This window comes from Penicillium cosmopolitanum (genome assembly GCF_028827165.1).
Source record: "Penicillium cosmopolitanum strain IBT 29677 chromosome Unknown utg000005l:1.0-4006212.0:1.0-4009387.0, whole genome shotgun sequence".
Classification (NCBI taxonomy): Eukaryota; Fungi; Ascomycota; class Eurotiomycetes; order Eurotiales; family Aspergillaceae; genus Penicillium; species Penicillium cosmopolitanum.
In genome coordinates, this window is record NW_026622675.1 from 1,373,218 (window position 1) to 1,399,967 (window position 26,750).

General features: G+C 50.9%; 10 protein-coding genes across 10 annotated transcripts; 5 read left to right on the forward strand and 5 right to left on the reverse strand.

Annotated features, from left to right (window-relative positions):
- Positions 1-2,505: 2,505 nt before the first annotated feature.
- N7509_003558 (uncharacterized protein) lies at positions 2,506-4,192 on the reverse strand (the record flags this gene model as incomplete). Its single annotated transcript, XM_056628195.1, has 3 exons — positions 2,506-2,582; positions 2,614-2,831; positions 2,889-4,192. 3 exons carry the CDS (start codon positions 4,190-4,192, stop codon positions 2,506-2,508), a joined length of 1,599 nt encoding a protein of 532 aa, XP_056490929.1.
- A 2,378-nt stretch (positions 4,193-6,570) lies between these two features.
- On the reverse strand, positions 6,571-7,790 carry N7509_003559 (phosphotransferase family protein; the record flags this gene model as incomplete). The annotated part of the gene is made up of 3 exons (XM_056628196.1): positions 6,571-7,258; positions 7,340-7,635; positions 7,692-7,790. The coding sequence occupies 3 exons, from the start codon at positions 7,788-7,790 to the stop codon at positions 6,571-6,573; spliced, it is 1,083 nt and encodes a 360-aa protein (XP_056490930.1).
- A 1,870-nt stretch (positions 7,791-9,660) lies between these two features.
- Positions 9,661-11,127, reverse strand: N7509_003560 (pyridoxal kinase; the record flags this gene model as incomplete). The annotated part of the gene is made up of 6 exons (XM_056628197.1): positions 9,661-10,306; positions 10,363-10,480; positions 10,534-10,743; positions 10,852-10,931; positions 11,013-11,023; positions 11,077-11,127. 6 exons carry the CDS (start codon positions 11,125-11,127, stop codon positions 9,661-9,663), a joined length of 1,116 nt encoding a protein of 371 aa, XP_056490931.1.
- Positions 11,128-12,756: 1,629 nt separating this feature from the next.
- N7509_003561 (uncharacterized protein) lies at positions 12,757-13,494 on the forward strand (the record flags this gene model as incomplete). Its single annotated transcript, XM_056628198.1, has 1 exon — positions 12,757-13,494. The coding sequence occupies one exon, from the start codon at positions 12,757-12,759 to the stop codon at positions 13,492-13,494; it is 738 nt and encodes a 245-aa protein (XP_056490932.1).
- A 652-nt stretch (positions 13,495-14,146) lies between these two features.
- N7509_003562 (ankyrin repeat domain-containing protein) lies at positions 14,147-16,279 on the forward strand (the record flags this gene model as incomplete). Its single annotated transcript, XM_056628199.1, has 2 exons — positions 14,147-14,514; positions 14,575-16,279. 2 exons carry the CDS (start codon positions 14,147-14,149, stop codon positions 16,277-16,279), a joined length of 2,073 nt encoding a protein of 690 aa, XP_056490933.1.
- A 112-nt stretch (positions 16,280-16,391) lies between these two features.
- On the reverse strand, positions 16,392-17,399 carry N7509_003563 (NAD-dependent epimerase/dehydratase family protein; the record flags this gene model as incomplete). Its single annotated transcript, XM_056628200.1, has 1 exon — positions 16,392-17,399. One exon carries the CDS (start codon positions 17,397-17,399, stop codon positions 16,392-16,394), a length of 1,008 nt encoding a protein of 335 aa, XP_056490934.1.
- Positions 17,400-18,740: 1,341 nt separating this feature from the next.
- Positions 18,741-19,651, forward strand: N7509_003564 (peptidyl-prolyl cis-trans isomerase f ppif; the record flags this gene model as incomplete). Its single annotated transcript, XM_056628201.1, has 4 exons — positions 18,741-18,789; positions 19,021-19,190; positions 19,286-19,392; positions 19,477-19,651. The coding sequence occupies 4 exons, from the start codon at positions 18,741-18,743 to the stop codon at positions 19,649-19,651; spliced, it is 501 nt and encodes a 166-aa protein (XP_056490935.1).
- Positions 19,652-20,302: 651 nt separating this feature from the next.
- Positions 20,303-22,773, reverse strand: N7509_003565 (AFI1/MesA family protein; the record flags this gene model as incomplete). Its single annotated transcript, XM_056628202.1, has 3 exons — positions 20,303-21,994; positions 22,047-22,107; positions 22,163-22,773. The coding sequence occupies 3 exons, from the start codon at positions 22,771-22,773 to the stop codon at positions 20,303-20,305; spliced, it is 2,364 nt and encodes a 787-aa protein (XP_056490936.1).
- Positions 22,774-23,281: 508 nt separating this feature from the next.
- N7509_003566 (uncharacterized protein) lies at positions 23,282-24,331 on the forward strand (the record flags this gene model as incomplete). The annotated part of the gene is made up of 5 exons (XM_056628203.1): positions 23,282-23,284; positions 23,364-23,645; positions 23,708-23,834; positions 23,906-24,206; positions 24,271-24,331. 5 exons carry the CDS (start codon positions 23,282-23,284, stop codon positions 24,329-24,331), a joined length of 774 nt encoding a protein of 257 aa, XP_056490937.1.
- A 710-nt stretch (positions 24,332-25,041) lies between these two features.
- Positions 25,042-26,460, forward strand: N7509_003567 (TBC domain-containing protein; the record flags this gene model as incomplete). Its single annotated transcript, XM_056628204.1, has 3 exons — positions 25,042-25,485; positions 25,560-26,281; positions 26,349-26,460. The coding sequence occupies 3 exons, from the start codon at positions 25,042-25,044 to the stop codon at positions 26,458-26,460; spliced, it is 1,278 nt and encodes a 425-aa protein (XP_056490938.1).
- Between the last annotated feature and the right edge of the window lie 290 nt (positions 26,461-26,750).

Sequence of the window (26,750 nt, forward strand, 5' to 3'; positions counted from 1 at the left end):
CGGAGTTCGAACATGTCAGTTCCTGTATGCATGTACTCCTGGTCGGAATTCCGAGCTCAAAGTCCGATTTCGAATTCATCACACAACAAGCATTCCCGGACACCGCCTCACACTATTTTTAAACAGAGTCAATCAATGGAATGAATGACCTGCCACAACCCTTGGGGTCCGAATTTCTGCGACTGTAACGAAAATGCTTCTATTGAGACAAAAAGCTAAATATACCATACTACAGCAAGAGAGAAGGGCAAGGGCGGATCTCGAATTCACCCCCTCCCGGGGCCAACTTGAATCTTAACACATGACCAATATCCTAGAAAAGACTCGGAACTTGAACTTGAATATTTACTCCAGCATATACGCTCCGTAGTCCATTCCCTTCTTGGCCTATTCCCACACCGTATGGATTAATGCGTATGCGCATAGCGACTATGGATCGGACGCGCTTTTACGCAGGGTTCATCCGACCGAGATCCTCCCCGCAGCGATGATCTGCGCCAAGAGTCGCCCAGTAGCGCCCGATTAAGTCAAAAGAGTCGGTATGTAGTGGCTGAGTCTGAGCCTGAGCCTGAGCCTGAGCCTTTTTCGGATCGGGTGAGAGGGGGTCGGGTGGGGTGGGTTTGATTGGGATTAACGTGTCGTATCCCTGTGCTTACATAGTACGACTACAACTACGGAGTAAACTAATTCAAACCTATCATGCCTCGACTTATCTTCGGGTCGGAGATAGGTACATACGACCTGGCAAATGCCAGCTACCATATGGACCATGGTATCCGTACCAGCTCGGCAAATCCAACGAATTCGTCACCCGGTTTGGGTAGTACCTAGTAGGTCTAGATTGTACACCCGTGTCTAAGCTTGCTTATGCTCTCCAGTGTCTGATACCATTTCCCTCAATCAGGCAGGTGTCCTTGCGGCTTTTTGGGGGCTGATTTGAGTGCTGCGGGGATCGGCCGTCTTTTCTTCCAGAGTTGGTAGGGGGTCAGAGTGAGGAGTACTAACTAACTACTACTATTAGGGCTAGTCTTCCGCCAACTACAGAATTCCATATGATATTTGATTGTGAGATAATTTCCGCCGACGGAATTCCTCTCAACTTGACCAAGTCAAGTTTAGCGAAGTGGATACAAACTGGGTCTGAACAACTTTATCTGTGGGGGCCGAAGAGCTGGCTGGTTTTTGGGTACGAGATCTCTTGGCCTACTCTTTTCGGTGCCTTGTTTTGGTACTAGTAGTATATACGTCAGTGTGCTGAGCCAATATTCCTTACAATCTTGTTGGAGAGAAATTGAAATTGACGTTGCCTACGAAGTATGGAGTACCGTGACTGTTTGTCGACACGAAATATTTGAAGCAGGGAACTCCCTTGTCCTGTTGCCTTGCCCTGCCCTGCCCTGTCCTGTGCTGCCCTGCTTATGCACTATTTGCCACTAAATCTCTCTCTCCCTTTCCCTTCGTTGCACCATCCACTCAACCCCTGTGTACAACTTGACCCAGTTTCATATTGGGGCTCTGCCCGCCACATGGCATTTCACCATGTGGCCATGATCGCTGACCAGGATTCGGACATCTTAGTCACTGCTTTAATCTTCGCCTGTATGGTTTAGGCCCAGGTATCGCAAGACGTTTCTTACTCGGTATTACCCCGAGACAAGTCAGTAGACTGGGATAAACCTAGGCCGAATTTCTGGAAATGTCTGGATGAAGTTGAGCATTACGCATTTGCATGGTGGCTGTGTGGAGTTTGCTATTCTAATCGACCGCAACGATCTGCGATATTCCCGAACTGGATAATCTTTCCAAGGTTCTTTTATGGCGTTTGCGGCTCTGTTCATGAGATCGACTGCCGGATGGTACCCAAGTGCGGGAGCGCTGATGGTGATCTTTCTATCTTGCCTTGCAATATGCTACACTACCTAGGTAGGTGGTATGGTCTCGCCCTACCCTACCCTTGGGATCTACCACAGGAGAAACAATCGATGAAAAGTGTTTAGAAAAGAACCGTAAGTACCCCGAATCAAAACTCCTTGTTGGTGCTAGCCACAATTGAATAGACCAAATGATTCAAAACAACCAGAGAAACCAACACCGAATCCTTGGAATCAAAATCAGAATCAAAAAATAATGATAAAGGAGACAAACGAATGGACCATTTTGGAGAAGAAACGCTGTCGAGTGGATAATAGTGACGAGGAATAAAAAACAATAACAAAACGAATGGCCCGTGTATCATCATGCTTCTAACAGAGTGACATGTGGTATGGTATCATCGAAGGAACAGAGCTGGAAGAAAGGTATCACAGATGGAAATTCGTCACGCGTAACTTAGGATGGGGAGTATATGCCGTCAATGGCGGGTAGACCCACACCATGACTTGCTGCATGGTGGGTGGGTATCGTATATAGATAGCACCGCTCGTTGAGACGAAGGGAAGACATCAATTATATGATGCCTCGTGGGTTATCCCGAATTCATTCTCCGCCGTCGCCCTCGTGAACTACCTATCGGGCGCTGTGCGAGGACTTGCCGGAGGATAGGGTCGTCTTTATTTTTATCGACGTGGTGAACACGGACATGTCTAAAATGGTGTTAGATTGAATTGGTGATACCAGTTGGAAGAGCCACTTGCCGTTGAAGATTGTCTGGGCGGGGATATTTGTGCTGTTGATCGGGACAGAATGGACAGACGTAGCCTGGTGAGTTGTGTACCAGACCGTGTCGCATCATCTCATTCTTGCGCTTGAAGCCTTTCCCGCCGAGACCACGAGGGCACCCATCAACAGGACAGAAATGTGGCCGGTCTTGCGAGTGAACATTGGCATGGGAACTGGTGATTTTGATGTTAGATCTGTAAGTTTTCAACCTCTGGGTGGTGGGAGCTCACTTGAGGAGGTACTGCGTCTGGAAAGGTGCCGCCGTGCAACCAGGATGTGTGCACTTGTAGCTACCCGGCACTGTGAGCCCATTGGGTGGTTGCGGTGCAGCATTAAATGCAGCTCGCTCACCAGCTGGGGGAGTTGGGGCAATTTGCTCAGTCGGTGTTGGGTAGCTCGTTGCTGGACTCTTCGCTGTCATAGGAGACATATCGTATGGAGTAGGCGCATGGTGTGGGGTCTCCGCAGGTTGTGATGGTGGAGGAGGAGGTGGTGGGGGTGGGGGTGCTGGTAGTGGAGGTCTCCAATATGACGATGTCGCCGGCGACGGATTGTTCGATGCGTCCTTGGCACTCACGGGGGAAAAGTGTGAATATGGCGTGGGCATCTGAGATGGCGGGAAAAATTGCCTTGTCAATTGCCGATCATGGGGTGAATCATTTTGTGACGATGAGGAGGGCGGGTATGAGTAAGGCGAGATGGCATTGAGTCGTGCTGGAGGGAAATCGCTCGAGGAGAGTCCGCTGAGTGCTGATTGAATAGATGGAAGCACCTGAGTGTTGGGATTACCACTGCTATTGTTAGTGCCGCCGTTCTCTGGAGATGTTGCTGCGCATGATGATGGAGGCGAGAGCGACTGTAAAGACGGGAGGGAGAAGCGATTCTTCAGCTCGGGAGATTGTTTGATGTCACTGAGAGGATGATGATCAAGCGAAAGTTTTCGTTCTGGATGTGTGAGGGTGGAGACGCTGAGACGATGCGGACGTTGTGCCGGAGACGGGAAGTCGAGAGAGCGAGGAGTATCCACGGACGGCGCCAGCCGGGGTAAGGGAGTTGGGAGCTTATTCGGTGGTGACAGTGGCCGCTCATGGTCTTTCCTAGGCTGGTCTCCCAGAGATTTCTCGAGAGGTTCTTCTTCCTTGAGACTCACGGGTTCGGCGGTGGTGGGCTTGGGCGGTTCGATCGGTTTGGAAACCAATCCTCCTGGTCCATCCAATGGCTTCTTATCGACTGGGCTCCGGTTCTTTCTGAAACAGTCCGTCAAGGAGTTGTCGCGCTCATAGGCCGCGATATCGGGACGGCCTGGAGCTAGAAAGTTGATCAGCACCGAGTCGCCGAAACGGGTGTGTGTCTGGGTTTCCGGCTGGTGCGGCTTACGGGAACGTTCTGGCGTTCCCTTGTCGCCTTTCTCGGTGACATCGTCGGACGGAGGGACGAATGGGGGCCGGGCATCGTCGGGCTCATACTTGGGGCACACCGCCACTGGTGGAGGTGACCGATTCATGGCATCGTCCGAATCGTAGAGGTCGGTCATGAAGGCAGGGCCGGGCGCATACGGCGCCTATATGGGAGGGGATGTGGTGTCGACGCAGGTGGACTTGACGCTCGATCGCACAGCATAGCACGATGTTGGACGGGAGGACCTCGTGTCGTCGCGGCAGAGGCTCTGCGGGTGGGATGTTCGGTTAGCGCTGAAGCTGTGAACTACTCGTGTGTTTGTCGCCTTGCTACCTCAGGCTCTGTAGTTCCCATGGCCCAGGCATCGACGTCTGGTTAGGACGATAGGAATCCGGAAGAGCTCGAGTATCAAGTAGGGTAGTGTTCGAGAGGGTGGGTGAGGGGGTGGGAGTGAGATTGGTACGAGTAGGTCAAGGTCACAAGCCTTAATTGAGCGGGAAAACGGGGACTGTGACCTCTGGGACTGGGGAGCCGCTAACTTACCAAGGGGGAGGTACCACGCCGGGAGAAGATCGAGTCAAGAACAAATAGCAAGGCCGGGAGAGGGGTGGGATGAGGCTCAACGGATATTCCACGCCATTCCCTCGAATGATATCGAGGGAAAAGAGGGTTGAGGTGCTCTCAACTTTTGGGAGGGGGAAAGAGAGGAGGGGAAGTTCTGAGCTAAGCGCAGCTCCTTCAAGGCAAGCAGAGGCGTAGATGATGAAATGAGACCAAAAAGAGTAAAAAGTTAAGAAGTCAAAAAGTAGAAGGGGGAAAATAATACAATAAAAAAAAGACAATAAAAAAATACCAGTAAAAAGACGAGCAATGTCGAATAGAAGGAGGAAAAAAAAAAGTGTTGATGCGGCTCTGGGAAAAGTGAGTGGGCCTTTGGAACCCGAGGCTCCAAGAAGTGAATTCCCCGCAAGGAAAGTGAAAGTGCAAGTCTGCTGACTGAACACGGAGTACTCTACTCTGTACTCTGCACTACACTACACTACACTCTACACCTACACCAAGACAACACCTCAATCCTCCCTCTCTCTCACACACACACAACCTCCCTCCTCCTCCTCCTCTCCCTCGGAAGATTAGGGGTCGCACAGTCCAGCACTCCCAGGCTCCACCGTTAAATTATTTCTCTCCGGAGTCATCAACCGGGGGGGTTGTCGTTACGACGAGTGGCAGCGTCCCCGCTCCACCGGGGCTTAAACCCGGGAAGGGAACCTGCACGACTCACTCCACTCGGTGGATTGCTTGCCCCCCGTGGTCATCCTGGACCAATGCCTGTTCCTTCGTCTAGCCTCGTTCGTGGAAGGATTGACAACGCAACAACTGCCTGTTGTTTCAGGAGCAGGCCATGACGGACCGCTCCGATATCGAGAGAGGGGAAGAGGGAGAGAGAGTTACATATTTACTCATACGGCCGGAGGAAGAGAGAATGGAGAAAATGGAGAGAAAAGCAGAGGCTGAGACAGACTCACTGTGGTGGGGACATCCTGAGGCCCCCCCCATGCCCATGGACAGCTCCCTCGGGAATTCGCAACTCATCTACCTTCCCACAAAAAAAGGGGGGTGTGGGTTTTCTGTTTCTTCACCCCCTCCTCCCTCAGCCTCACTTGACGTGGTAGAGCCGCAGGGCAGCCTCATTCCCCGCTGCAGAAACCAATCACACCGCATTTCTCCCCCCCTGGCAAAAAGCAAATATGCATGATCTTCTGGTCCCGTCACCTCTCACAACTTCCTTGGCTCTTGGCCCGTAGCCCCAACCCAACTCAACTCAACCCAACCCCCCCCCTCCCGTCATCTGTGCATCTGCGTCAGAAACTCTTTTCACGAGGGGAGATCGCGCTTCTACCCCACCAGCATCAGCAGGCACATCAGCAAGCCTTGATTCCCATCCTTTGACCCTCCCAGATGCTCCCTCTTCTTCGAACTAGAAGGGTTCGCTGCATGGTGGCGCCGCATTGACGTGGTAATGTGGGTGCCGCAACACAATTCGGGAGACGTGGACCAAATAGGGCCAAGTGCTGACACCCCATTCACACTAGCGTATCTAGTCCCGACAATATCTTGCCGTGAGAGTGAGACGGTGTACGTACGTAAGTCCGAGTATTTTAATCAATTGTATTGTGGGTCCCATTTGCCTCGGGTTGGCGAAGGAAGGCGGGAACTATGGACAAGCGCGGCCCACACCTCGCAAAACTAGACTGAAGGAGAAGTAAAAGTACAGAGTACATAGTAATCAGGCAGAATATGCAGTGCGAACACTCTGTAGTGAATCAGTTGATGTAAGTACTCAACTACACTGCACCAGCTGGGAGTATACATACAGTATACTCATACGGATATAAGGATATAAGATATAAAAAGTACTACTATAAGTACCAGTACTTACAAGAGTAACATAGTTACATCTGTATCATGCTATGTACATATGCAGCAAACTGCAGGATCGATCGACATACGAGATTACAACTTACCCTTCTGTTGCACCTGTTGCACGCGGTGCCAGGCGCTAAGAGCAAACGGCTTGGCCCGACTCCCGTAATCGCTCGCCCTCGCACTGCTAGCCTGTCGCGCCGCGAACCGGGCCGCAATGCCCTGCATGATGACGGAGCCTCGGAAAGCAAAAAATGCATCTCCCCAAACAATATCGCCCACAGGATCGTATCCAGACACCTCATGGTACCAACGCATGCATTCCTCACGCGATGGCAGACCCGGCGTCCGCCCGGGCTGGAACGATTCCGTCGACGAATCCGCCCCCTCTAGAATATACGGGCTGGTGACGTTGCAAAAGTCCGACAGCGGGTGTCCGACGGTCGCCATTTCCCAGTCAAGAATGCCAATTACTCGCGGCTCGGTGTGGTGGAAGATCAGATTGTCGATCTTGTAGTCGCCGTGGACTAGGGTGCCCCGATCCCGCGGTTGGGACGACTTTTGCGAGAAGAAGCGCACCATGTCTTCGAAGTGTGGCAGTTCTCCGACCGGTTCCTTGCTATCCACGTCGAGGACTTGGGCCTGAGCCCGTGAGATTGTTGTGAAGGTTGCGATTTGTCGGTCATAAAAGCCTGATGGCTTGCCGAATTTCTCGAGACCAATTGACTTGGGCACAACTCGGTGGAATTTGGCTAGCGTTTGAATGGCGGATTTCCATCTAAATCAACGAGGCACCTGTGAGTTATCTTCCACCAACGACTAAATTTAATCACAGCTTGCAGGTAGCGAAAATACGTACAGTGCTTTTCGCTCCTCGCCGCTAACCCCCGGCATCGCTGGGTCGGTGAAGTGTCGACCGTCCAGGAACGACATGATGTAGAATGGGGTGCCAATCACATCGTTGTCTTCGCAAAGGCAGAGCGCATCGGGAACGGGTACATCGGTATCGCCCAAGCTTCGGATAATCTTATACTCGCGCTCGACTTTGTGGGCTGTCTTGGAGAGCAGCTTGCCGGGGGGCTTCTTCCGCAGGACAAACTTCTTGCCGTCGGCGGTGGTCAGCTGGTAGGTTGGGTTGGATTGGCCGAATCCGAACTAGGGCGTTTGGTCTTAGTATCTGCAGGGTTGTGATAGGGCTCGGGATCACGCACCTGCTTCACATCTAATGGGGTCTTCAGAGCTGGCACGTTCTGGTCAATATACCGCTCCAGTGACGGAATGTCAATGGGCTGTCGCACTTCTCCTGCCATGATGAAGAAGTAGACTAATGAAGGAAAAGAAAAAGGGACCAGGTAATAGTAGAGGTCGGGTGAAAGAGGAGATCAAAGAGTGTCCGTGAGATATATACAGATCTCCGGTGTGAAGCAATCTAGGGACAGCCGGGGTACCTCGGCCCAGCCGCCCTCGGTCGGCGAGCGGGGAGCAGATTCCTTAGTCAGCGAGATCTGTGTAGCAGGAATTGACAAGAAGATCTTTGTCTACTAGTATGCTTCAAGTTTTAAGTTACATTAAATGAATAGTTTTAACCACAGATGAAGTATTTCCATGGAATAAAGCAGTTTCGAGTCCCTGTCAATTGACTTGTGGTAGCAGCATGTCATGCTATAGTCATTACTATAGAGTATACTAGTATGGTTATACCCTGTAGGTAGGTTCGGCGTTCAAACATTTACTTACTAACAGTATGGCCACACATAATTAATACCTAGATCAATCACTGAGCCTATTTTTGAGTAAACGACCGCCCGACGATATCTTTATTACAGCTTCCTTTAATGATCCTATATCCCCACCCATCACCCACTCACGCGTCCCGGCGGTGAAAGCCGAACGCGTCCCAGCGGTGAAACACGCGCAAGGGACGTCTACGGCCAGTGGACACACCGCAATTCTCTCTCGTGGATGAAAGACGAACTCGGTTCCACAGTCAACACCTGCCCTCCTCCTCTTCCACCCTCTCACTATCTCCAACAACCCCCCTCGGAATTGCCATGACCAAAGAGACCACCCCACCCACCTCGTCATCCAATTCCAACTCCATCCCCGCCACCCGTGAACCACCATCCCTCCCAACCTCCCCGCTTGCGAAACGCACCAAGACCAACGACACAATGACTGCCTCCAATGCCCCTGCCGTTACCTCCATCCAGCAACAGCTGCCTCCTCTCCTGGTGAAGAAGCTTGTTGACTCTGCTCGCGCCCCGACGCGGGGCTCCGCCTTTGCTGCGGGGTACGATGTCTACGCTGCTAAGGAGACTGTTATTCCCTCCAAGGGCAAGGCTATGGTTGATACTGGTATTGCGATTGCTGTGCCTGAGGGTACCTGTATGTGAATCTGTTGGATTGTCAATTGACACTTAGTTGGCATCATTTCAGGATTATGCTAATGCGTGTATATTTGTTTGTGAATAGATGGCCGCATTGCCCCCCGCTCTGGCCTTGCCTCAAAGCACTTCATCGATACCGGTGCTGGTGTCATTGATGCCGACTACCGTGGTGAGGTAAAGGTTCTTCTGTTCAACCACTCCGACGTCGACTTTCCCGGTATGTGAAAGAAAAACCCCGGGATCTTTTGCCCGGTTGCTGGGATGGGACTTCATACTGATGTGTTGGATATAGTCAAGGAGGGTGATCGCGTTGCCCAGCTGGTTCTGGAGAAGGTAAGTTTGCCCCATTGCGATGCGAATCTCTTCTTGTCTGTCAGATTGGGTCTAATAATATTGCAGATCTACACCCCCGAGGTTGCCGTCGTCGAGGAGTTGGAGGAGAGTGTCCGTGGTGCTGGTGGATTCGGCAGCACTGGCGTTTAGAGTCTGGGATTGAGAAAGACGAAACAAAAAGGACTGGATTGGGCTGGGCTGGGTGGTCGATTTATCGGAGTATTTCTAGATTCAAGGAATACCCGGAAGAATTTAATGAATTTATGCGTCGAGAACGACTCATCAAACGTGATCAATTATCAACAATCGCTGTTCTATACTTAAAATCTATCTGTAGAAATCCCCAATATCAGATGCCCCTCGTCTTTCTCCTTGTACATGATCCTGATCATGATCTTCAATTCCAACCCGTCCCAACAATCCACAGTCCAATGTATCACCAAGGCCGGAATGGGATATCTTATTGTAATCCGACAGGAAGATCTTCTTTACGCCATTCCTGCGCCTCAAACTGTACAAGCGGGTCACGCAAGAACTGCACATTTCGCACCAAACGCACCTCAGCAGCCTTCGTCCGGCGCAAATAATCCTGTTTCTGCTGTTCCTCCACACTCAACCCCTCACTTTGGCTCGTCTCTAGCGCCATCTTCGCCAGCTCGGCATTACGGGCTTCCATCGTTCGCTCAAGGACACTGTGCATACTGGAAAGAACCTTGAGCGTCGCTTGCGCCAGTGGTAAAGTCGTTGCCGAAACGCTGTCGGGAGAAACCCATGACGCGGTTGATTGGAGACCATCGCCGGCTGCTGCAACCGCCTCGCGAAGACGGGCGACCATCAATGCGGCGAACATGTCGCCCGTTCCGCTGAAGAAGCAGTCCAATGCGGGCACGTCGACGCGGAATAGACGCGGGGACCCGTCGCTTTTGGTTGTAGAGCCGATGACAGTTAGGAAGTTTTCTGGTGGGGTGGGGGTACAGCCTGATTGGGAGAGTTTGGATAGCTGTACAGAGGTTATGATAACATGTGGAACGGAGTAGATGCGGTGAATTGCGGTGATGGCCTCGGCCAGAGTGGCGAGGGATGTGATCTCGATGCCCGAGAGAACCCTGGGGAGATTCAGTTAGAGATATGGGGTTTCCCCCGGGCTAATGGGACGACTCACTCGGCTTCGAATTGATTTGGTAGAATCAGATCTGCATGCTTGATGACTTCCTTGTAGGCTGGGACGACGTCGCCATTCACATATAATCGTCCCTGGTCACCCATTACCGGGTCCAATACTAGTTCGAAAGATCAGCTTCAGCCATAAAGAAGACATGGGGAAGTCACTTACCCCAGAAGAACGAGCCAGGCTTCCCGGACTTTTTCTTCAAGTCCATTCCAATAGCGCCGACTGCTTCGACGGCCGCGGCGCTGGGGGCATAACCAGACAGCATGACGTCGAAATCCGTGAGATTGCTTTGGCAAAGACCCTGATAGAGGTCCGTAATCTCCTGGGCAGTTGCGCGAGTTCCCTTAAATTGCCGGTAGCCAGTATGGTTACCTATCTGAATCAGTCCGTTGCTCCCCGCGGTTGGAACGGGTCGGCGGGGTATGGTCTCGTGCGACGTGGATGGGATGCACCTTGGCCGAGAAACATGATAAGACTTACTAAAGTGAACGGTGTTTAAGGCGGCAACATCACAGCCGAGGGACTGCATGGCAAATGATGCCATTGAATTGCCCACATGGCTATGGGCTGTCAGTTGGAGACTCGGACGTCACAGGCGATGACTCCACACTGAGCAGACGCGGAGTTCAGAGTTCACATACCCATATACAACCTGGGGAAAGGGGTCAGTGCTTTCTTCAGGATAATAGAATAGTTAGGACATACCTGGCTTGCTACAGCCAGTACTCGTGTTTCCGGCACGAGGGAATTGGACATGGTGGTGGTGAATGATGATAGAGGCGAGTGTGGGGGAGGATTGGAAGATTAGAAGTGGCCGAATTCTCCCTTACCTAATTGGCTCGCCGGCGGGAAACACTGCAACTTGGGAACACAATTGTGATTAATATTAATATATCAATATATTAATGCATAAACATATAAATATCACAGATCTATTCTGCTCAATAGGATCGTACTAATACAACTATTATTCTTGAGCTCTATGCTGATCAGCATCCAATGTGGGGTTGTTGGCCACTATATTTGAAGCCAGTACTAGCAATAGGAGTATTTACTGAGTGAGGAATCTGTATTACAAGTCTACCGAGTATTAACTATGTAGTGGATGATTTTAAAATCCATCAATGGTGCATAATATCATAAAATATCACTCTGATACCTACCTGGGTATACCACATACGGAGTGACCGGGCAATCTTACTTGAATTACTCCCGGACAAGTTTCCAAAGTGGCCCTTGCAGCGAAGAGACACGGTCCCGACGGTGCCCCGAGTTCAAGTTCAACTTGTTTCTGGCACTGGCATACTCCGTACTCGTACAGTCCTCCGTCCTCCGCTCCCTCCATTATTGTGAGCTTCCGGTTGCCTTTTAGTCCCAGAGAGATCGACAATGTTTCAAGTTCCAGTCCCTGCACCAAGCCCGGCCACCATCGGTCTCCTCGGTCTCCGGAGATCGTCACCAATCTCTCTCATCCTCCCAACTGCAAAAAAGCAAAACACAAAAAGCAAAAAGCCAAACAGTATGGATAGGATCGTCATGCTGGGAACCCCAAGCTTGGCCCCTGCACGATGCAGGCACCGTACAGGGCACCCCTGAGCCATCACTCAAAGTGGTGCGCGTCTCCACCGAACGATCTAGTCCTCCGCCGACGCTGTTTCGGGGCCTAGCGTTGTGCCCGGCCTCGTCGTTTCGGCCTTGGCTGGCACTGTGATGCCTTTGCCAACTAAAAATCCTTCGGCTACTAGCTCCGTGCATTCCCTGTCTTATACGCCGGGGTTCCCCTCGTGGTCCTGCCAGACACCCCATCAGTTCTGTCACATCGCCATCTCCGTCTCCTTTACGGATGACTTGTTGATTGACAAGCTGTGTACCATGTCGACTGCATAACCTCTGTGTACGCGTTTTTCACTCTTTTAGCCCTCCGCGGCATCCATCATTCGTTTACTTTCTCCTCGCCATGGAGACCATTTCTCGCCTTTCGAGCGACGATAGCTCCCCAAAAGCCACTCATTCTTTTGCATGCGATTCCCGTCCTGCTTCTTTCTCTCAACGCCGCTGGTCGCGTCTCGGCCAGTTTCGACTTTCTCAAGTCTGGAGGCCTTTCTACACCGGCCTGTTAATTCTAATTGTTATTCTTTGCCTGTCGCCTACCGCCGCGGCGCAATCACAATCTGCAACTGCATCGAAGCTAAACGCGGATATCCCGCGATCGGCTTCTAACGCAAGTGGAGAGATCTTCGTGGACGGTCTCCACGGAAGATCTTCATCGCTCCAGCCTCATGGAGATGAAGCGAATGGCTGCGAGAACAATGATCTCGAAAAGCGCTCCAGTGATCTGCTTCTCCCCGGAAAATCGTCACTGCCAATTCCAACTCGTCCTCGTCCATGCCGACTCCATTCGATACGATATCCTATAACTTCGCGAATCAGACCTGTACTACATTCTTCACCGACTTCCTTGCCAACTCGACCGTTACTGACTGCCATGCTATCTCACTACTCCTCGAGAACTCCAATTCTTTCTTCCACACCTTGAGTTCCGCCGCGGCTACCTCGCGCGTCCTAGATGTTACTTGCTCCCAGTCGGTCACGAAATGCGCTTCCATTATGACCAACCTGGCTAGTGAGATGATCAAAACTGAGAACTGTGGAGATGACTACAGCGCGGGAAACTCGGTCGTGCAGGGCACCTACCAAGACTTGATGGCATATGAGCCCGTCTATCGAGCGACTTGCTTGACAAACCCCGACACAAAGGACTATTGCTTTGTTGACGCGGTGCAGAATACGACAGCACCAAATGATTACAATGTCTATTTCATACCGGTTGGTACGCCGCTCACCAAATCGGGGGTTCTGACCTGCAACGAGTGCCTGCAAGCCAGCATGGATATTTTTGCCCAGTGGGCAAAGGTCAACAACCAGGCTCTGGACACTACCTATGTTCCATCCGCAAAAGTTGTTAACAAATATTGCGGGGCCAACTTTGCCAACACCAATGTCACAGTCGGCTCCGATAGAGTCACAGCTGGTGCTGGGCTGAGTGTGCAGCTACCTGGGGCTCGACTCGCATTATCCGTTCTGGGACTATTCCTTGGACTTGGCTATATGGGAATGCTCTAAGTTGAGATTGCATTCTTGACATACTCCATTTTTACTGTATATCACCAGAGACGAGGCTCTTCTCGATTGCCCTTCTCTGACCTTCCTTGAGAATCCTGCCATGTGCCACGACAGCGAAGCGCTTGCTTTTCTATTACACCTACGTCCATATTTTACATTCCATGTCTATTAATTAATCAAATCTACATATTACCTATGCCATCTTTGCTCCAAGTTATAAAGAAAAAGATCGTCACCACCTGGAACTGATGCATCACGACTGTTCTAAAAATAGTAAACCGCGAACCCCCTCTACAAACCCTCTTTTTGATCATTTCTTGATCACGGCAAATGCCATTTCGTCAAGGTTTGCATCAAAGCAACCGCTAGACCCGTTAGTTTCAAGATCTTCCCCATCAAAGCGTTAAGCGTGGTTACACAGCCTCAACTGCCATCACATCCCACGGCAGTGACTGCAGCGCCTCAGGGGCGGGGCGCCAGCCTCATCAGGGGCCACTTAAAGAACCCTGCACCATTTTCGCCCCCAAACAAGCGGGATGGAAAATCGTAGGAGTCATTCTTTTTAAATTGGAGTCGTTGCCTTAATGCAGCGTCGCCCACAATTACTTGGTGCTTATTTTATTTTATTTTGCATGTCTCACTCACTCACACCATGTTAGTTTCACCTCAAACTTCCGCAGTGCCGTCGTCGCATCATCTAGCAACTATCCGGCCACTGGTCGATTCTCTTTATGACTCCACTCGCCAATCAACCGCCCTAATCAACCAAACCCACAATGAGCTCGGCTTGCTTCTTGCAGTCTTGTCCGCTACCGAAGCGCGTTCTTCGCTGCTCTATGCGGATCGCTCGCCGCCGGCTCTGGACCGGAAACTGGAAAGCTGTCACGCGATTCTGTTGGATATTGAAAAGTTGCAGAATCGACCGGCGGAGATAGGTCTGCAGGGTCGTATCACGGAAATTCGAGGTCGGATCTCGTCTTTGGTATTTGAACTCAATGTGTTGAATGCCGATATGATGATGTTTGTGCTCTTCTTGGTGTTTATTTGGAATTTTTATTGGCATTGACTGTGATTCTCTAGATGCTCGCAAAATGAAGTCAATCAGTTGCTAGGTGCCTTTCTTGACGATGTGCGTGAGGGGAAGCGAGAGTCCTCAGTCATCACGGATGCCCTGGACGATGATGCTTCTCCGGCTCCAGGGAAAGGACAAGCATGGGTAAATCTTCAGCAGGAGCTGCTCGATGTGGGGATTGCTCCTGATCTGTCTTTTCAAGATCACGATTTTATCATTTCGACTCTTCGTCGGGAAGTTGAAGAGAAGGAACTATTGAAGAATATCAAGCCGAAGCCAGCACAGGGAATCGTTGAGCCTCCAGCGATCATCGTCTCTTCGCCTGAGTCTCCAGTTGAAACCGAAATCAAAAGAGAGAGCTCGAAGCCACCACCATCAGAGATTGTTGAGCCTCCAACGAATATCGTCTCATCGTCTGGATCTTCAGTTGCAAACCAAGCTAAGAGAGAGAGCTTTCCCTCCCTACCACCTCGGCCTCAAGATCCAGGACTTTCTGCGCTTTCTGAAAAGGAAGTTGTTGTCACTAGAGCTTTTCCAACCAATGTATCCCCGAATGAAATTTCACCACCGCTACCGCCTCGACCTCGAGACTCAGGACTCTCTGCACTTTCAGACAAGGAGGTCACTTTCACAAAGTATTCACCAAACCCCGCCCCAACACATCTACAGAAGGCAAGCGATACAGAGAAACAGGTGCTACCGACAGACAACTACCCAATCCCTGTTGCGACAGAGGCATTCTTCAACACGGCAGGCGACTCCGATAAACAGGCTCTCCCACGAGACAATTACCCGATCCCGGTGTCTACAGAATATTTCGCAGCAAGCAACTTCAACAGGCATGTTGCTTCGCGAGAAAGCATATCGATGCATACAGCTACCAATTCCAGCTCTCGTGGTAGCTCGTATGGGGATGGAAACAGCAACAGCAATCCTTCTCTCTCCTCTTCAGCCCGAGTCCCGGGCAAAAAGCCTAGCATCATGCACAAAATGAAGTACAGGTTAACAAACAGCAAAGAAAGCTTCATCTCTTCAATCCAGCTGAACAAAATCGACTCCGTGAAGAAAGCATTGGATAAAGGCGCGAACGCCGATACCATGAATCAAGAGGAACAAACCGCCTTAATGGTAGCATGTTCCTACGGCCACGAAGAAATGGTAAAGATACTCCTGAACTACGGTGCGAACGCGAACAAATCCTCCGATAAAGGAGAAACAGCTCTAGGCGTCGCAGCCGGACGCGGAAAAGAGAGCATTGTCCGCACCCTACTAGCCCACGGAGCTAGCGTGAATTCTCACGGCCGGGCGAAACCAGGACTATCCGAGGCTGCGGCATTTGGGTACGAAAATATCGTGCAGTTGATGCTGGACTACGGCGCTGATCCCAATGCGATGCGTGGATTTGGCTTGACGGCGCTGTCTCAGGCTGCATCGAATGGCCATGTTAATGTTTGTCGTTTGTTGTTGGATAATGGGGCTCTGGTCGATCACCCACGTTCTATTATTCACAAATCGCCGCTCGCGAGGGCTGTTGAGTCCGGTAAGGCGGATGTTGTTGGTCTTTTGATGGAGCAGAGGGCAGATCCGCTACGCAAAGATGTTGGTGGAAAGACGATTATATCTCTTGCGGTTTCGACTGGCAGAGCTGGTATTGTTGAGATATTCCGCCGGTATGGGTATCTGTGTGAGAGAGCTACCGTTCAATATTACTAGAACTGCATTTAGATGGTGATATACTTCCAAAGAAATCGGGAAATGGTATTTATCAATTCATTCAAAACTATTACTACTTCATCATCAACGATGAAATCCACTGGCAATTAGGCTAGTTATTAACATCACTATGCTCTGCCAAAAACGCAGCGGCAAATATATCCATATCTTGCACAAACCCATTCAATCTCTTCGGCTTCCATCCAAGTAACTGCTGCGCTCGAGCAGAAGATCCTCTGAAACTGGTACTCATCGCCTTTGCAAACAAATCCCCACCATGACCCTTCAGCACAACCTCGCCTCCAAACCCCCAACACGTCGCCAAGGCGTCAAATATTTCCCGCATCCCCTCTTGGCTAGTAACAAGGTCAAAGACAGGATAGACTCCCGTTCCAGCAAACAAATGCACCTTCTCCACAGCCTTTGCAAATGCGGCCGCAGCATCGTCGACGTGAATAAGACCAGGCCGAGAATGAGCATCGAGTGGAATCTCAATCGGAGAAAATCCGCTTCCATCCTGAACAGCGCGATACACCGGCATGATAAATGAAGACCAAATAGTACTTTCCCGTCCGTAGAGTAGAGCTGGTCGTAATATCATCACATCTAGTACATCATTCGCCCCCAAGACAGCATTTTCCATTCCAACGCGCCACTCAACCAGTTCCTCCGGTGGTGCATTTCCACCCGAACCAACAATATCAAGATCATTAACCTCAGGCCGCCAGTGTCCACTCGAAGATCCATGCACCCAGGTTCCCGAGCAATATATAAAGCCAAGTTTACCAGTGGGACCCTTCACTCCTCGACGCTTAGCATCAGCCAAACGTTCCGCTCCAAGATGAGCTACATCGTTCAGAAAGTTGTGAGAACCGTGATCGGCTCCGGCAGCGTCGATGACCACGTCTATATGCTTTGACTCTATGGCTGAGAGGTATGGGCCCGGTTCATTGACTGGGTCTGGACAGAGAATCGGGATGATCTCTTGTTTGGATAATTGGGTTGCTTTGGCGGGCGTTCGAGCTACGCCGAAGACGGTGTTTTGGCCTTGTTGGACGAGGAGGTTCGCGATTTGGCGGCCTAGATAGCCGGTGGCTCCGAGGATGAGGACTTTTGGCATGTTGAGAAGAGAGGTTGCTTTTAGTACTAGTAGTACCTAATCAAGACTGGTTTTCTTTGTTGATACCCAGGTGGGGGAATTCCAAAGTTGATTATTTATCAGTACTATGCCGTGGCTACTTATTCGAGGGCTCTGCGGGGGATTTATACTATACGAGGTCCTTTCTTTACCTAGGCAGAAGACCTATGTTTTCCCGCTGATATGTACTAAGTCCGGTGACGACAGCTGGGTAGAAATTGTAAACCCCGGGATTCATGGGCTTTTTCCGCATTAAGTATCCGGTCTCTTCAGTCTTTATGGTTTCCACGGGGTATAACCTTGGGGAAGCTGGCCTGGGGCCGTAAATCCGGTCCTAAGTCCGGAATGCCCGATCTGGACGTGTAGTGCCCCTTCTGGCATCTAGAAAGTGAAGTGATGGTAAGAAATCAAATCTCCTTGTGTTTTCTAAGCTGTCTGGAGAGAAGAGAGGAGTCAATGGGTGGTTCAAGTTGTTGGTTCATGGATGCCTGTTGGTGGGGGTGTCCATGCATGCGGGGTTCTCAAGTGCCCCCTCCAGTCGTGCTCGGGTGATTATGGAGTTGCACCCCAGTACTACAGGTACCTGGAAGAGAGAAGTACAGAGGTAGTAGTAGTGTGCCTAACTATTGGCCTGGAGTGAAACAAGCCCACGGGTTCAAGTTCCAATGGGCAATTGGATAGTACTAGTAGTAATAGTCGTACCTACCATATTGTCTTCCGCTAAGGATATGCAAGTCAAAACCGACATCATGATACATATAATTGCTATAGCTAGTATACTATACCACTTCACCCAGCCAGTTCTAGAACCATATTGCTTGCCCTCCACTCTGGAACTACCTCGGGCCAATGCCAATGCCAATGGCTACCCACATTGGGTGTTCTCGACCAACAACATTCCCTGGCTGAGCCATGACATCACGAGGAGCTACGCAATGGGATTAAAAAGGAAGGGTCAAAGTAGAAAGTCAAAGTTAGCAACGTGCTAGGATGGTTGAGGTTGAGGTTGAGGTATGACTTCCAAGGAAACCACCGGCGCGCAGGAGTCCGTGCCTTCCTGTAGACAGAGGCAGTCCAGAGAGGCAGAGAGTGGCGGAAGGCGCGAGAACTGGAGTGGGGCAAGCACTACCCAGACTGTGTCTGTGTCTGTGTCTGTGTCTGTCTGTGGTTGCCCCTCCAAAGATCGCAGGTGCAAAGGACTCCCCTCCCCGCCTTCCGCCTTCCCCTCCACCCCACCTGGCTCGGATTTTCCTCTCCTCTTCCTTTCTCTTCCTCTTCCTCTTCTTATCCCCCAAAAGTATCATCACTTTCACATCATCCATCATGTCTTCCTCCGCTTTCTTCGTTATCGAGTACGGCAAGCCCGGTGCCAGTGAGTCTTTCTCTACCTTAACCCTCCCCCCCCCCCTCTCCCTCTATTTTTACCCCTCCATCCCCTCTCTGCCTCCGAGTCTGCATGCGCGTCTTATGGAATTCATCTCCATGAGCCTCAAAACTCCTCTTCTATCCTTTCCTCAGAGTCTCCTGATGTTCAATCCATCCATAATGCCATCCAGGAATCCCATGACTCAATTTGGCTAACCGCTGTTTTCCTTCTACCCAGCCACCCAGGGCCGTGTTGACTTCAAGCTCTACGACGACGTTGTTCCCAAGACCGCCAAGAACTTCGCTGAGCTCTGCAAGAAGCCTGTCGGTGAGGGCTACAAGGGCTCTGCCTTCCACCGTGTCATCCCCCAGTTCATGCTCCAGGGTGGTGACTTCACCCGCGGCAACGTAAGTGGACTCTCCGTCTCCAGCCTTGTTTTTCTCTTTCCCTCGCCCCGCTCGGCGAAGAAACAATCAATGGCTAACCAACCTTCATCTAATAGGGTACCGGTGGCCGCTCCATCTACGGCGAGAAGTTCGCCGATGAGAACTTCAACAAGACCCACACCAAGCCCGGTCTGCTCTCCATGGCCAACGCTGGCCCCAACACGTACGTTGCCCTTTTGCTCCTCTATCAATTCTAACACCACCCTTGAGCTTGAGCCTGACCATATACTAACCTCTTCTTCAACAGCAACGGCTCCCAGTTCTTCATCACCACCGTGAAGACCAGCTGGTTGGATGGCAAGCACGTCGTCTTCGGCGAGGTCACCTCCGGCTACGAACACGTTCAGGCCATTGAGAAGCTCGGCTCTGGATCCGGTGCCGTCAACGGCAGTGCCAAGATCGTCGACTGTGGCTCCGCTTAAATGTTTCTAGTCTCGAAAATATGATCTTGCCGTCGATTTCCTTTCCTCGCCGCGTTATTCTGCCGGCCGGGGGGTTTTCGATTAGTGCTTCTGACTTAAATCACTCAATCTCAATTTTCTTTTTGCGGCGGAAGCTGCTACTCTAAGAATTACTCCATCATAAGACTGCGTAGAAGGTTGTCTGTAATGTGTAGACATACTAGCATCTGCATTGCGAATTGATACTACTAGTACTATTGCTATCTTACACTGGAAAAATGGTACAAGTAGACCTCGCCGCCGAAAAGTCCGGCCTGGCAGAAAGGCATTTTGATTTGAATTCGTTAAAATGCCGCACTTGTAGAAACACGATCCAGTATGTTCACAGCAAAGGTTAAAAATAAAAGGGCATAAAGCACAAGGCACAATATGCAATGGCATACATAGCAAAGTATAGACAGGCAAAAATGCAATCACAAATGTTGGAAGATCATGACCAGCAGAAACATAAGCTCTTGTCATTCATCGAGTCAAATCGAATTTGAACAGAGAAAAGCAGAAATATGTGCGCACGCAAGAGGAATCAAAGCAATTGGCAAGTCAGACGCTTTGGTCGCAAAGAAAGAAAAAAAGCAAAACGGATCCAAGCTATTCAACTCAGCTCAACTCAGCTCAGCTCTTCCGCGAGGAAGAACCATCACCAAGCGCAACGCCGACCAGACTCTGTGGCTCGCCGCCGAAGCTGGTGCCGGGATTGGTCAAAGTGGGGGAGCCAACGCCCGATACAGGACTTTGGGCCGCATCTCGGTCCCGTTTGACGCGGAAATAGGCCAATTTGGCGAATCGGCTCAGATGGGTCCAGAAATGGCGTCCGGCTGGGTGGACTGCGATACGGTCGAGGATTTCTACCGTTGCTTCGCGGACGACTTGGTCCGGGTGGAAGAGGCCCATGCTGAGGTAGAATAGTCCTGCTTGGTTCTCCGGCGCAACTACCAGCAGCTGACAGATACCGGCGTAGTCCCTGACTACATGAGAAAGTGCGAGGTAAATGGCGGCTGAGTCGGCGTGGGATAGCTTGAGAGATCGCAGGCGGTCGTGGTGGTGGAATAGATCTGGTCGTTGGATTGGTCGGACGGCAGAGTACATGCTTGCAATGTCTTGGATGTAGGAGTAGTAGGATCGGGTATTGCGCCAGCCTTCAATTCTCGATACCGAGGCTGAGAGCTCGCGCTGCTTGGCCGTTTCGTCAGACCAGACATATCCATGGCCACGAAGGGATGATGGGTCTGCTGGATCTGTTTGTTGGCCGGTAGGACTGTCGGGGGATAGCTCCTCTCCGGGGCCAATGATGTATAGATTTGAGGCACCGTAGACAGCTTCTTCAAAGGCTGCAGCCACCCGAGTAAACTTTGTGATATAGGCTCGCCACTTTGCACGGATCGCATTCTCGCCATGTCGATTGCTGATACTGCGGAGAATGTCCTCGATAAACAAATTATCACCGGTAGGGTCCGAGTTGGCATTTGAACTGTGGTTCGGCAAGAGTGCGTTCTGCTGCTGGAAGAATAATAGTCCCTCCGTCACTGGTGCAGACTCGACATGACTCGAGATCTTCATACGGCCTGTCGGAAGGTCGCACATGACATCCCACCACTCTGGGTGATTGGCGAAGGTGGGGTTTGTTACACCGGCAATGAAGCCGGGTACTTTGAGGAGGTCGTCGATTTTGCTTAAATCAGTATAAGGGAATGCGTGTCTGGTAAATCCACGAAGGATTCCACCAGATGCAAGTGCGCAGGCTGCGAGGACCGCCTCGGCCACTTCGCCCGAGGGCCTGTTGTGGCCCAGGAAGATAACACGTTTTTGAGTGAGAATGGCATTGACGAGAACAATGATGGGATGTGTAAATGGGCCGCTGGTGGTTAGATGAGGGTGGTTCGGGAAAGGTTGTGGAGATGTAGCATGCGGTCCGGCGAAGGTTTGAATCAGTTTGACGAGAGAGAAATCGCCAACGGTCTCGGGCCAGATCACGGTTGGGATTTTGACGGGGATCGGTATATCGTGATAGACCACTTTGGACTCGAACTCGTGCGTGTCCCGCGGTAGGACGTAGCGGGCCATTTTCTTCGGTGATGGTGGGCACTCGCTACCATCTGTCTCTTCTTCTTCCCGTTGACGAATCATTTGCTCAAATTTCTCAATAAACATCTCCTTTGTGTTGCTCGATTGTAAGATAGAGCGCTCGAGGATCGACATTTTGGGCATGAGCGAAAGATCCATGTTGTTGACGGCGTCGTAGAGCGAAGCAAGTGTTTCGGGGTAGGGGGACTTGAAGTAGTCTTCGAGTGCTAGGAGGAGGAGAGGCTGGTGCCGTTAGGTTAGTCGTGGTAATATGCTCTAGTAGAGGTAAGCCTACTTTATAGATGTGAAGAAACGAATGCCTAGTGCAAATGGCCATGGCCTTGACAACCGCACCACTATGTTTTGGTTAGATTATTGGACGAGATGAAGATTGAAGGATGTATTCCATACCGTCGGACAGTATTATCTTGCTTGGTATTTACCAAGTTCAACACATACATCAAGGGCGGACCTTCTCCACCCTCGTCATCGTCGTCGTCTTCACTGCTGTCGTCGACATCGTCTGGATTTTCGTGCTGAATGTCCGCGCCCTCCTCATTCCCACGGTATTTTGACTTTCGCTTTTTCTTTTTCTTTCCACCCTCTTCATCGTCGTCATCATCACCGCTTGTGTCCTTGTGCAAGAAGAAAATCGTCCAATCTTGACTTCGGACATGGGTCTGATCTGGAAGCATCAGCTCCGCCAACATGCTCTCGTCACCACTAATAGCAGCGGGGTATTGATGCTCCATGATCGGACCCCTGTCGATATGGAAAGATGCCACCAGAATGTACTCCACATGGCGCTCCGACGAGTCTAGAGGGTATTGGGACTTGCATCGGCGCTGTCTGAAGGCCCCCGCATTGTCGGTGGAGGAACGCTGGAACGATCGGTGGGAATGTGAAGCGCTGGGCGAGCGACCGAGGAACGAAGGCGCAGGCGAAAGACGAGGGAGTCCATTGGTCTTGGGATTGGTAGACAAGGAGTCGTTGGAGGGTCGGTATGGCAGAGTGCTAGCCATTGTCGGAGGGAGGGGGAGGTTGAGGAAGTTGAGAGGGGTTGAGACTGATGCTCCTAGGAAAAAAGGTCGAGGGACATGCCTATGCGCAGTGAAGTCAAGTTCTTTCTCCGGGGTCAGATCAAGGATCAATGCCGAGCCAGCGCAGATCTGGTGGTTCAGGGGTCACTTCAGAAAAAGGGCGATCTCCACAGCGGGGGGCGATAGGGCGATAACAGAAAGCTCGGAGATTGGGATTAGGGTACTTTAGGTAAGGTACTACTCTATGGAATTGTGTACATTCATGTACTAAATCACCCTGACTACATAATTGATGGCAAAATGTGAATAGATTTATGCCATTTAGGTCAACCCATGACAAGGGCAAAAACTTGACCAGTCCAACCTTGAACTGCTGGAAATTGATAGCTCCAAAACTCCCGATGCACGTGACTGTTGCTGGGCCATTGTTTACATCCGTCATCACTCAATCGGCAGTGCAGCTATCACTATTGAACATCCACGTTCAGCCATGGTGAGTACTGAGGTCCCTGTCTGCTCCTACTTATCTTTGAATTTCTCTAGAGCTAAGTTTTTCTCTTGTCATGCTCTAGTCAAGCAATCCCACTTTCAAGCCATCGCCGCTGTCCTTTGGTCAGCCAAGGGCATCGCCCTTCCGGCGACCATCGACGCCAAACTCCCCACCCTCCGGCCGTCCAGGCACGGCAGGAAGCTCTCCAAGCAGAGGATATACGCCGATGCAATCACCAAGCAAATTGAACCAATCCTATACCGTTGAAGAAGGGGAGCCGGTCTCCCCCAGGAACGACCCGATTCCTCAACCCAAGTTCACGCGCGAGCTTCCTCCTTCCCCACCAAGGGCGCACAAGACCCCGGTCATTCGTCGCCCATTCTTGGAAATCGTTCAAGGGGGTGGAGTGGTGCAAACACCGTACAGACCGATGTCTCTGCAAAGCTACCGCCCAATCAGATGAGAGAAATTCGAGAGGCTTTCCAGGTTCTCGATCGGGATAATGATGGTCTGGTCAACAAGGATGATGTCGCGGATGTATTGATGAATATAGGTGAGTGAAAACAAACAATAAAGGCTAGGAATGGCTGGACTTTTCCCACTCATACTGACAATCTCGATCAGGCCAAGATTCATCGCCGTCTACTCTTTCGCGCTTCTTCCCGCCCGGGTCACCGCAGACCATGAATTTCCCAACCTTTTTGAACACTTTATCACAGCTAATGGCCCCCATGTCATCATCCCAAGAACTCCTCAATGCGCTCGCTGCCTTTGACGATGATGACAACGGTCAAGTCGATGTGGCAGAACTACGGGATGCGCTTCTGCATACCGCCCCAGATGATGGAGGTGTGCCGTTGACAGAGCAACAAATTGATGAGGTGTTTAGTGGATTTACAGGACGGCGAGCCTTCGGGGGGGCGGGGTGCGATGTCAGGGGGAATGGGAAAGAGAGGCGAGGTTTTTCAGTACCACGACTTTGTTCGCAGCGTCGTAGGAGGCGAGAATGCGAATAACGGGCGGCGCGAGGCGAGTGTGGCTCCGAACTAGGTTGGGAAGGCTGAGTCTTTACGGTGGATGGCGTTGGGGGGGGGGTGCTTATTGGGAGGCTTTTCTTGCTCTGCTCTACTTTACCTTCAGGTATTCTCTAGGCCCTGAGCGGGCAGATAATGCGAGGTGACTAGGCCCTTTACTTCAGCTGGCAGGGTCCAATTATGATCAATGTATGTATACTGAGCTGAGCGCGCGCTACGCATATAAATTTCACACTGCGAGAATCTTGATAGTCCATGATTATTAGTAGGGTACTTCTTGGAGATTTCATATAATATCCATGGATGCAATTAGCGTTCGAGAGTTCAAGTTTGTAGAATGCCCAGTGTACCAGTACGAGTATTATGTAGTATCCTCCCTCGGCAGCTCGTACTACATTAGTATGTTTACTAGAGTAAATAATGCTGTCGGTCCCACCAAGACTATCGAGTATCACTAGAATGGCTCGGGATACATGCTATTTCGAGACTCAGAATAGATCCAAACAATTCACCTGAAACATCGGGGATTGAATTGCAGCTGATCTCGACGCTAAGGCTGCATCACCTCGATCCGATGCTGCGCGTTGCTCCGCAATTCTCCAACGGCAGAAAATCAGCTCGGAGCTTCCAGCCACCACTTCCAAACACTTGACCTTGAACCTGAACTTGAACTGAGCAACGAAATTTGGACCTGAGACTACCACCTCCCCAATGCTGTCATAAGACATGGCCAAACCTCACCCATCTTGGGGTCTCGCTGGCCCCGAGACTCCCGCATCACCGCGGACGATGCGAACACTCCGAAAGATCCAATCGCATCAAGTCCTAACCACCTCCAACGCCCTTATTGCCCAGACTCAATCTCGCCCATCGCCAGCTCGTACTCACGATTCCAATTCGACAGACTCACCAGGTGGTCCAACGCGGACCCTCACCCATCGAAGGGCTCGCTCCAACAGCGATGCGGCCGCCCGGGAAGCCGCACTGACAGCACCTATTCCACACCACAGACGCCCTGCTAGAAAGACTGGCTCGGGGATAGGAGTCAAGCGATCACTTCTGGAGAATCTGCTTCGCGATGGACCGCAAAATGGAAAGACGCAGGAAGGGCTGCAAGAGTTGAAGTATCTGGTTCTCTCGACCAAGGTCGATGCAGATGGCGACGGCATGGTAAGAGCATTCTGCTCTCGACGTGAGCGCATTGCGACCTCCATTGACTAACCCTTCGTTCTTTTTACCGATAGTCCCCTTACCGGATTTACCTGTGGCTTGTTCTCCTGAATATCCCACCCGTTCCCACGGACGACTACCTGACTCTCGTCCACCGAGGCGGCTCTCCTGCCTACACGAAGATCCGCAACGACACCTTCCGAACACTCGCCACAGACCCCCTTTTCAAGCGCCGCGTGACAGAGGCAAGTCTAATCCGACTACTTAACGCGGTCGCATGGAAACTCCATGATTCAAAACCGAAATCTCGGTCCCGACCTACTTCCTCCCGACGACGAGAAATGGAACTTTTAGTAAACACGCCCCCAAGCATTGCCGAGGAACCCGGCTCCTCCGACTCCGCGATCTATGTCCAAGGAATGAACGTTCTCTGCGCTCCATTCTTATACGCAGCTCGGAGCGAAGTCGAAGCATTCGCCTTGTTCCACTATTTCGTCACGCAAGAATGTCCCGGATATATCCGCGGCGCATTGGATGGCGTTCACAAAGGCCTGCGGCTAGTCGATCGATGTCTTGAGATCGTCGAACCTAAACTTGCCGCGTATCTCGCTTCGAAATCTCTAACGGCGGAACTGTACGCTTTCGCGTCTGTTCTTACGCTTTCTGCTTGTACGCCGCCGTTGCCGGAGGTTCTGCACCTGTGGGACTTCCTATTTGCGTACGGTCCCCACCTCAATATTCTCTGTATTGTTGCTCAGTTGGTCCGAATACGGGACACGATCTTTCAAAGTGACAGGTAAGTTGACACGCTCCGTACCCTCTCTCGACATATCTGACGCCTTTTTCTTCTTCTCTCTTTTTAGCCCCGGGAGAGTTCTTCGATCCTTCCCTCCGCTTGAAGCTAAGGGCATCATAGCGATGGCAGTTTCATTTATCCCGGAAAATCCCGGCCGATCTCTACGAAGAGATGATTAACCACGCAAAATGAGCGGCGCGAGGCCTAGAGGAAGGGCATATTATTTATTTCTTTTCAAAATGTGTACTTAATGTTCTGGCTTTTTTCCATAGTATGGCGTTCTGGGCATGACTTTGTTTATGATTTTTGGTTGCGGGATGGACAAGATGCATAACATCGGACGACTTCTCAGGTGTTATGATATAGCCTGAAATGAATTGATGATTCACGGTTGCATATTACTTTTTATCTTATTCGAGAGTCAGACAGTTGATTACTAGCAGAATATTTACATTTGTGTGACTTCCAA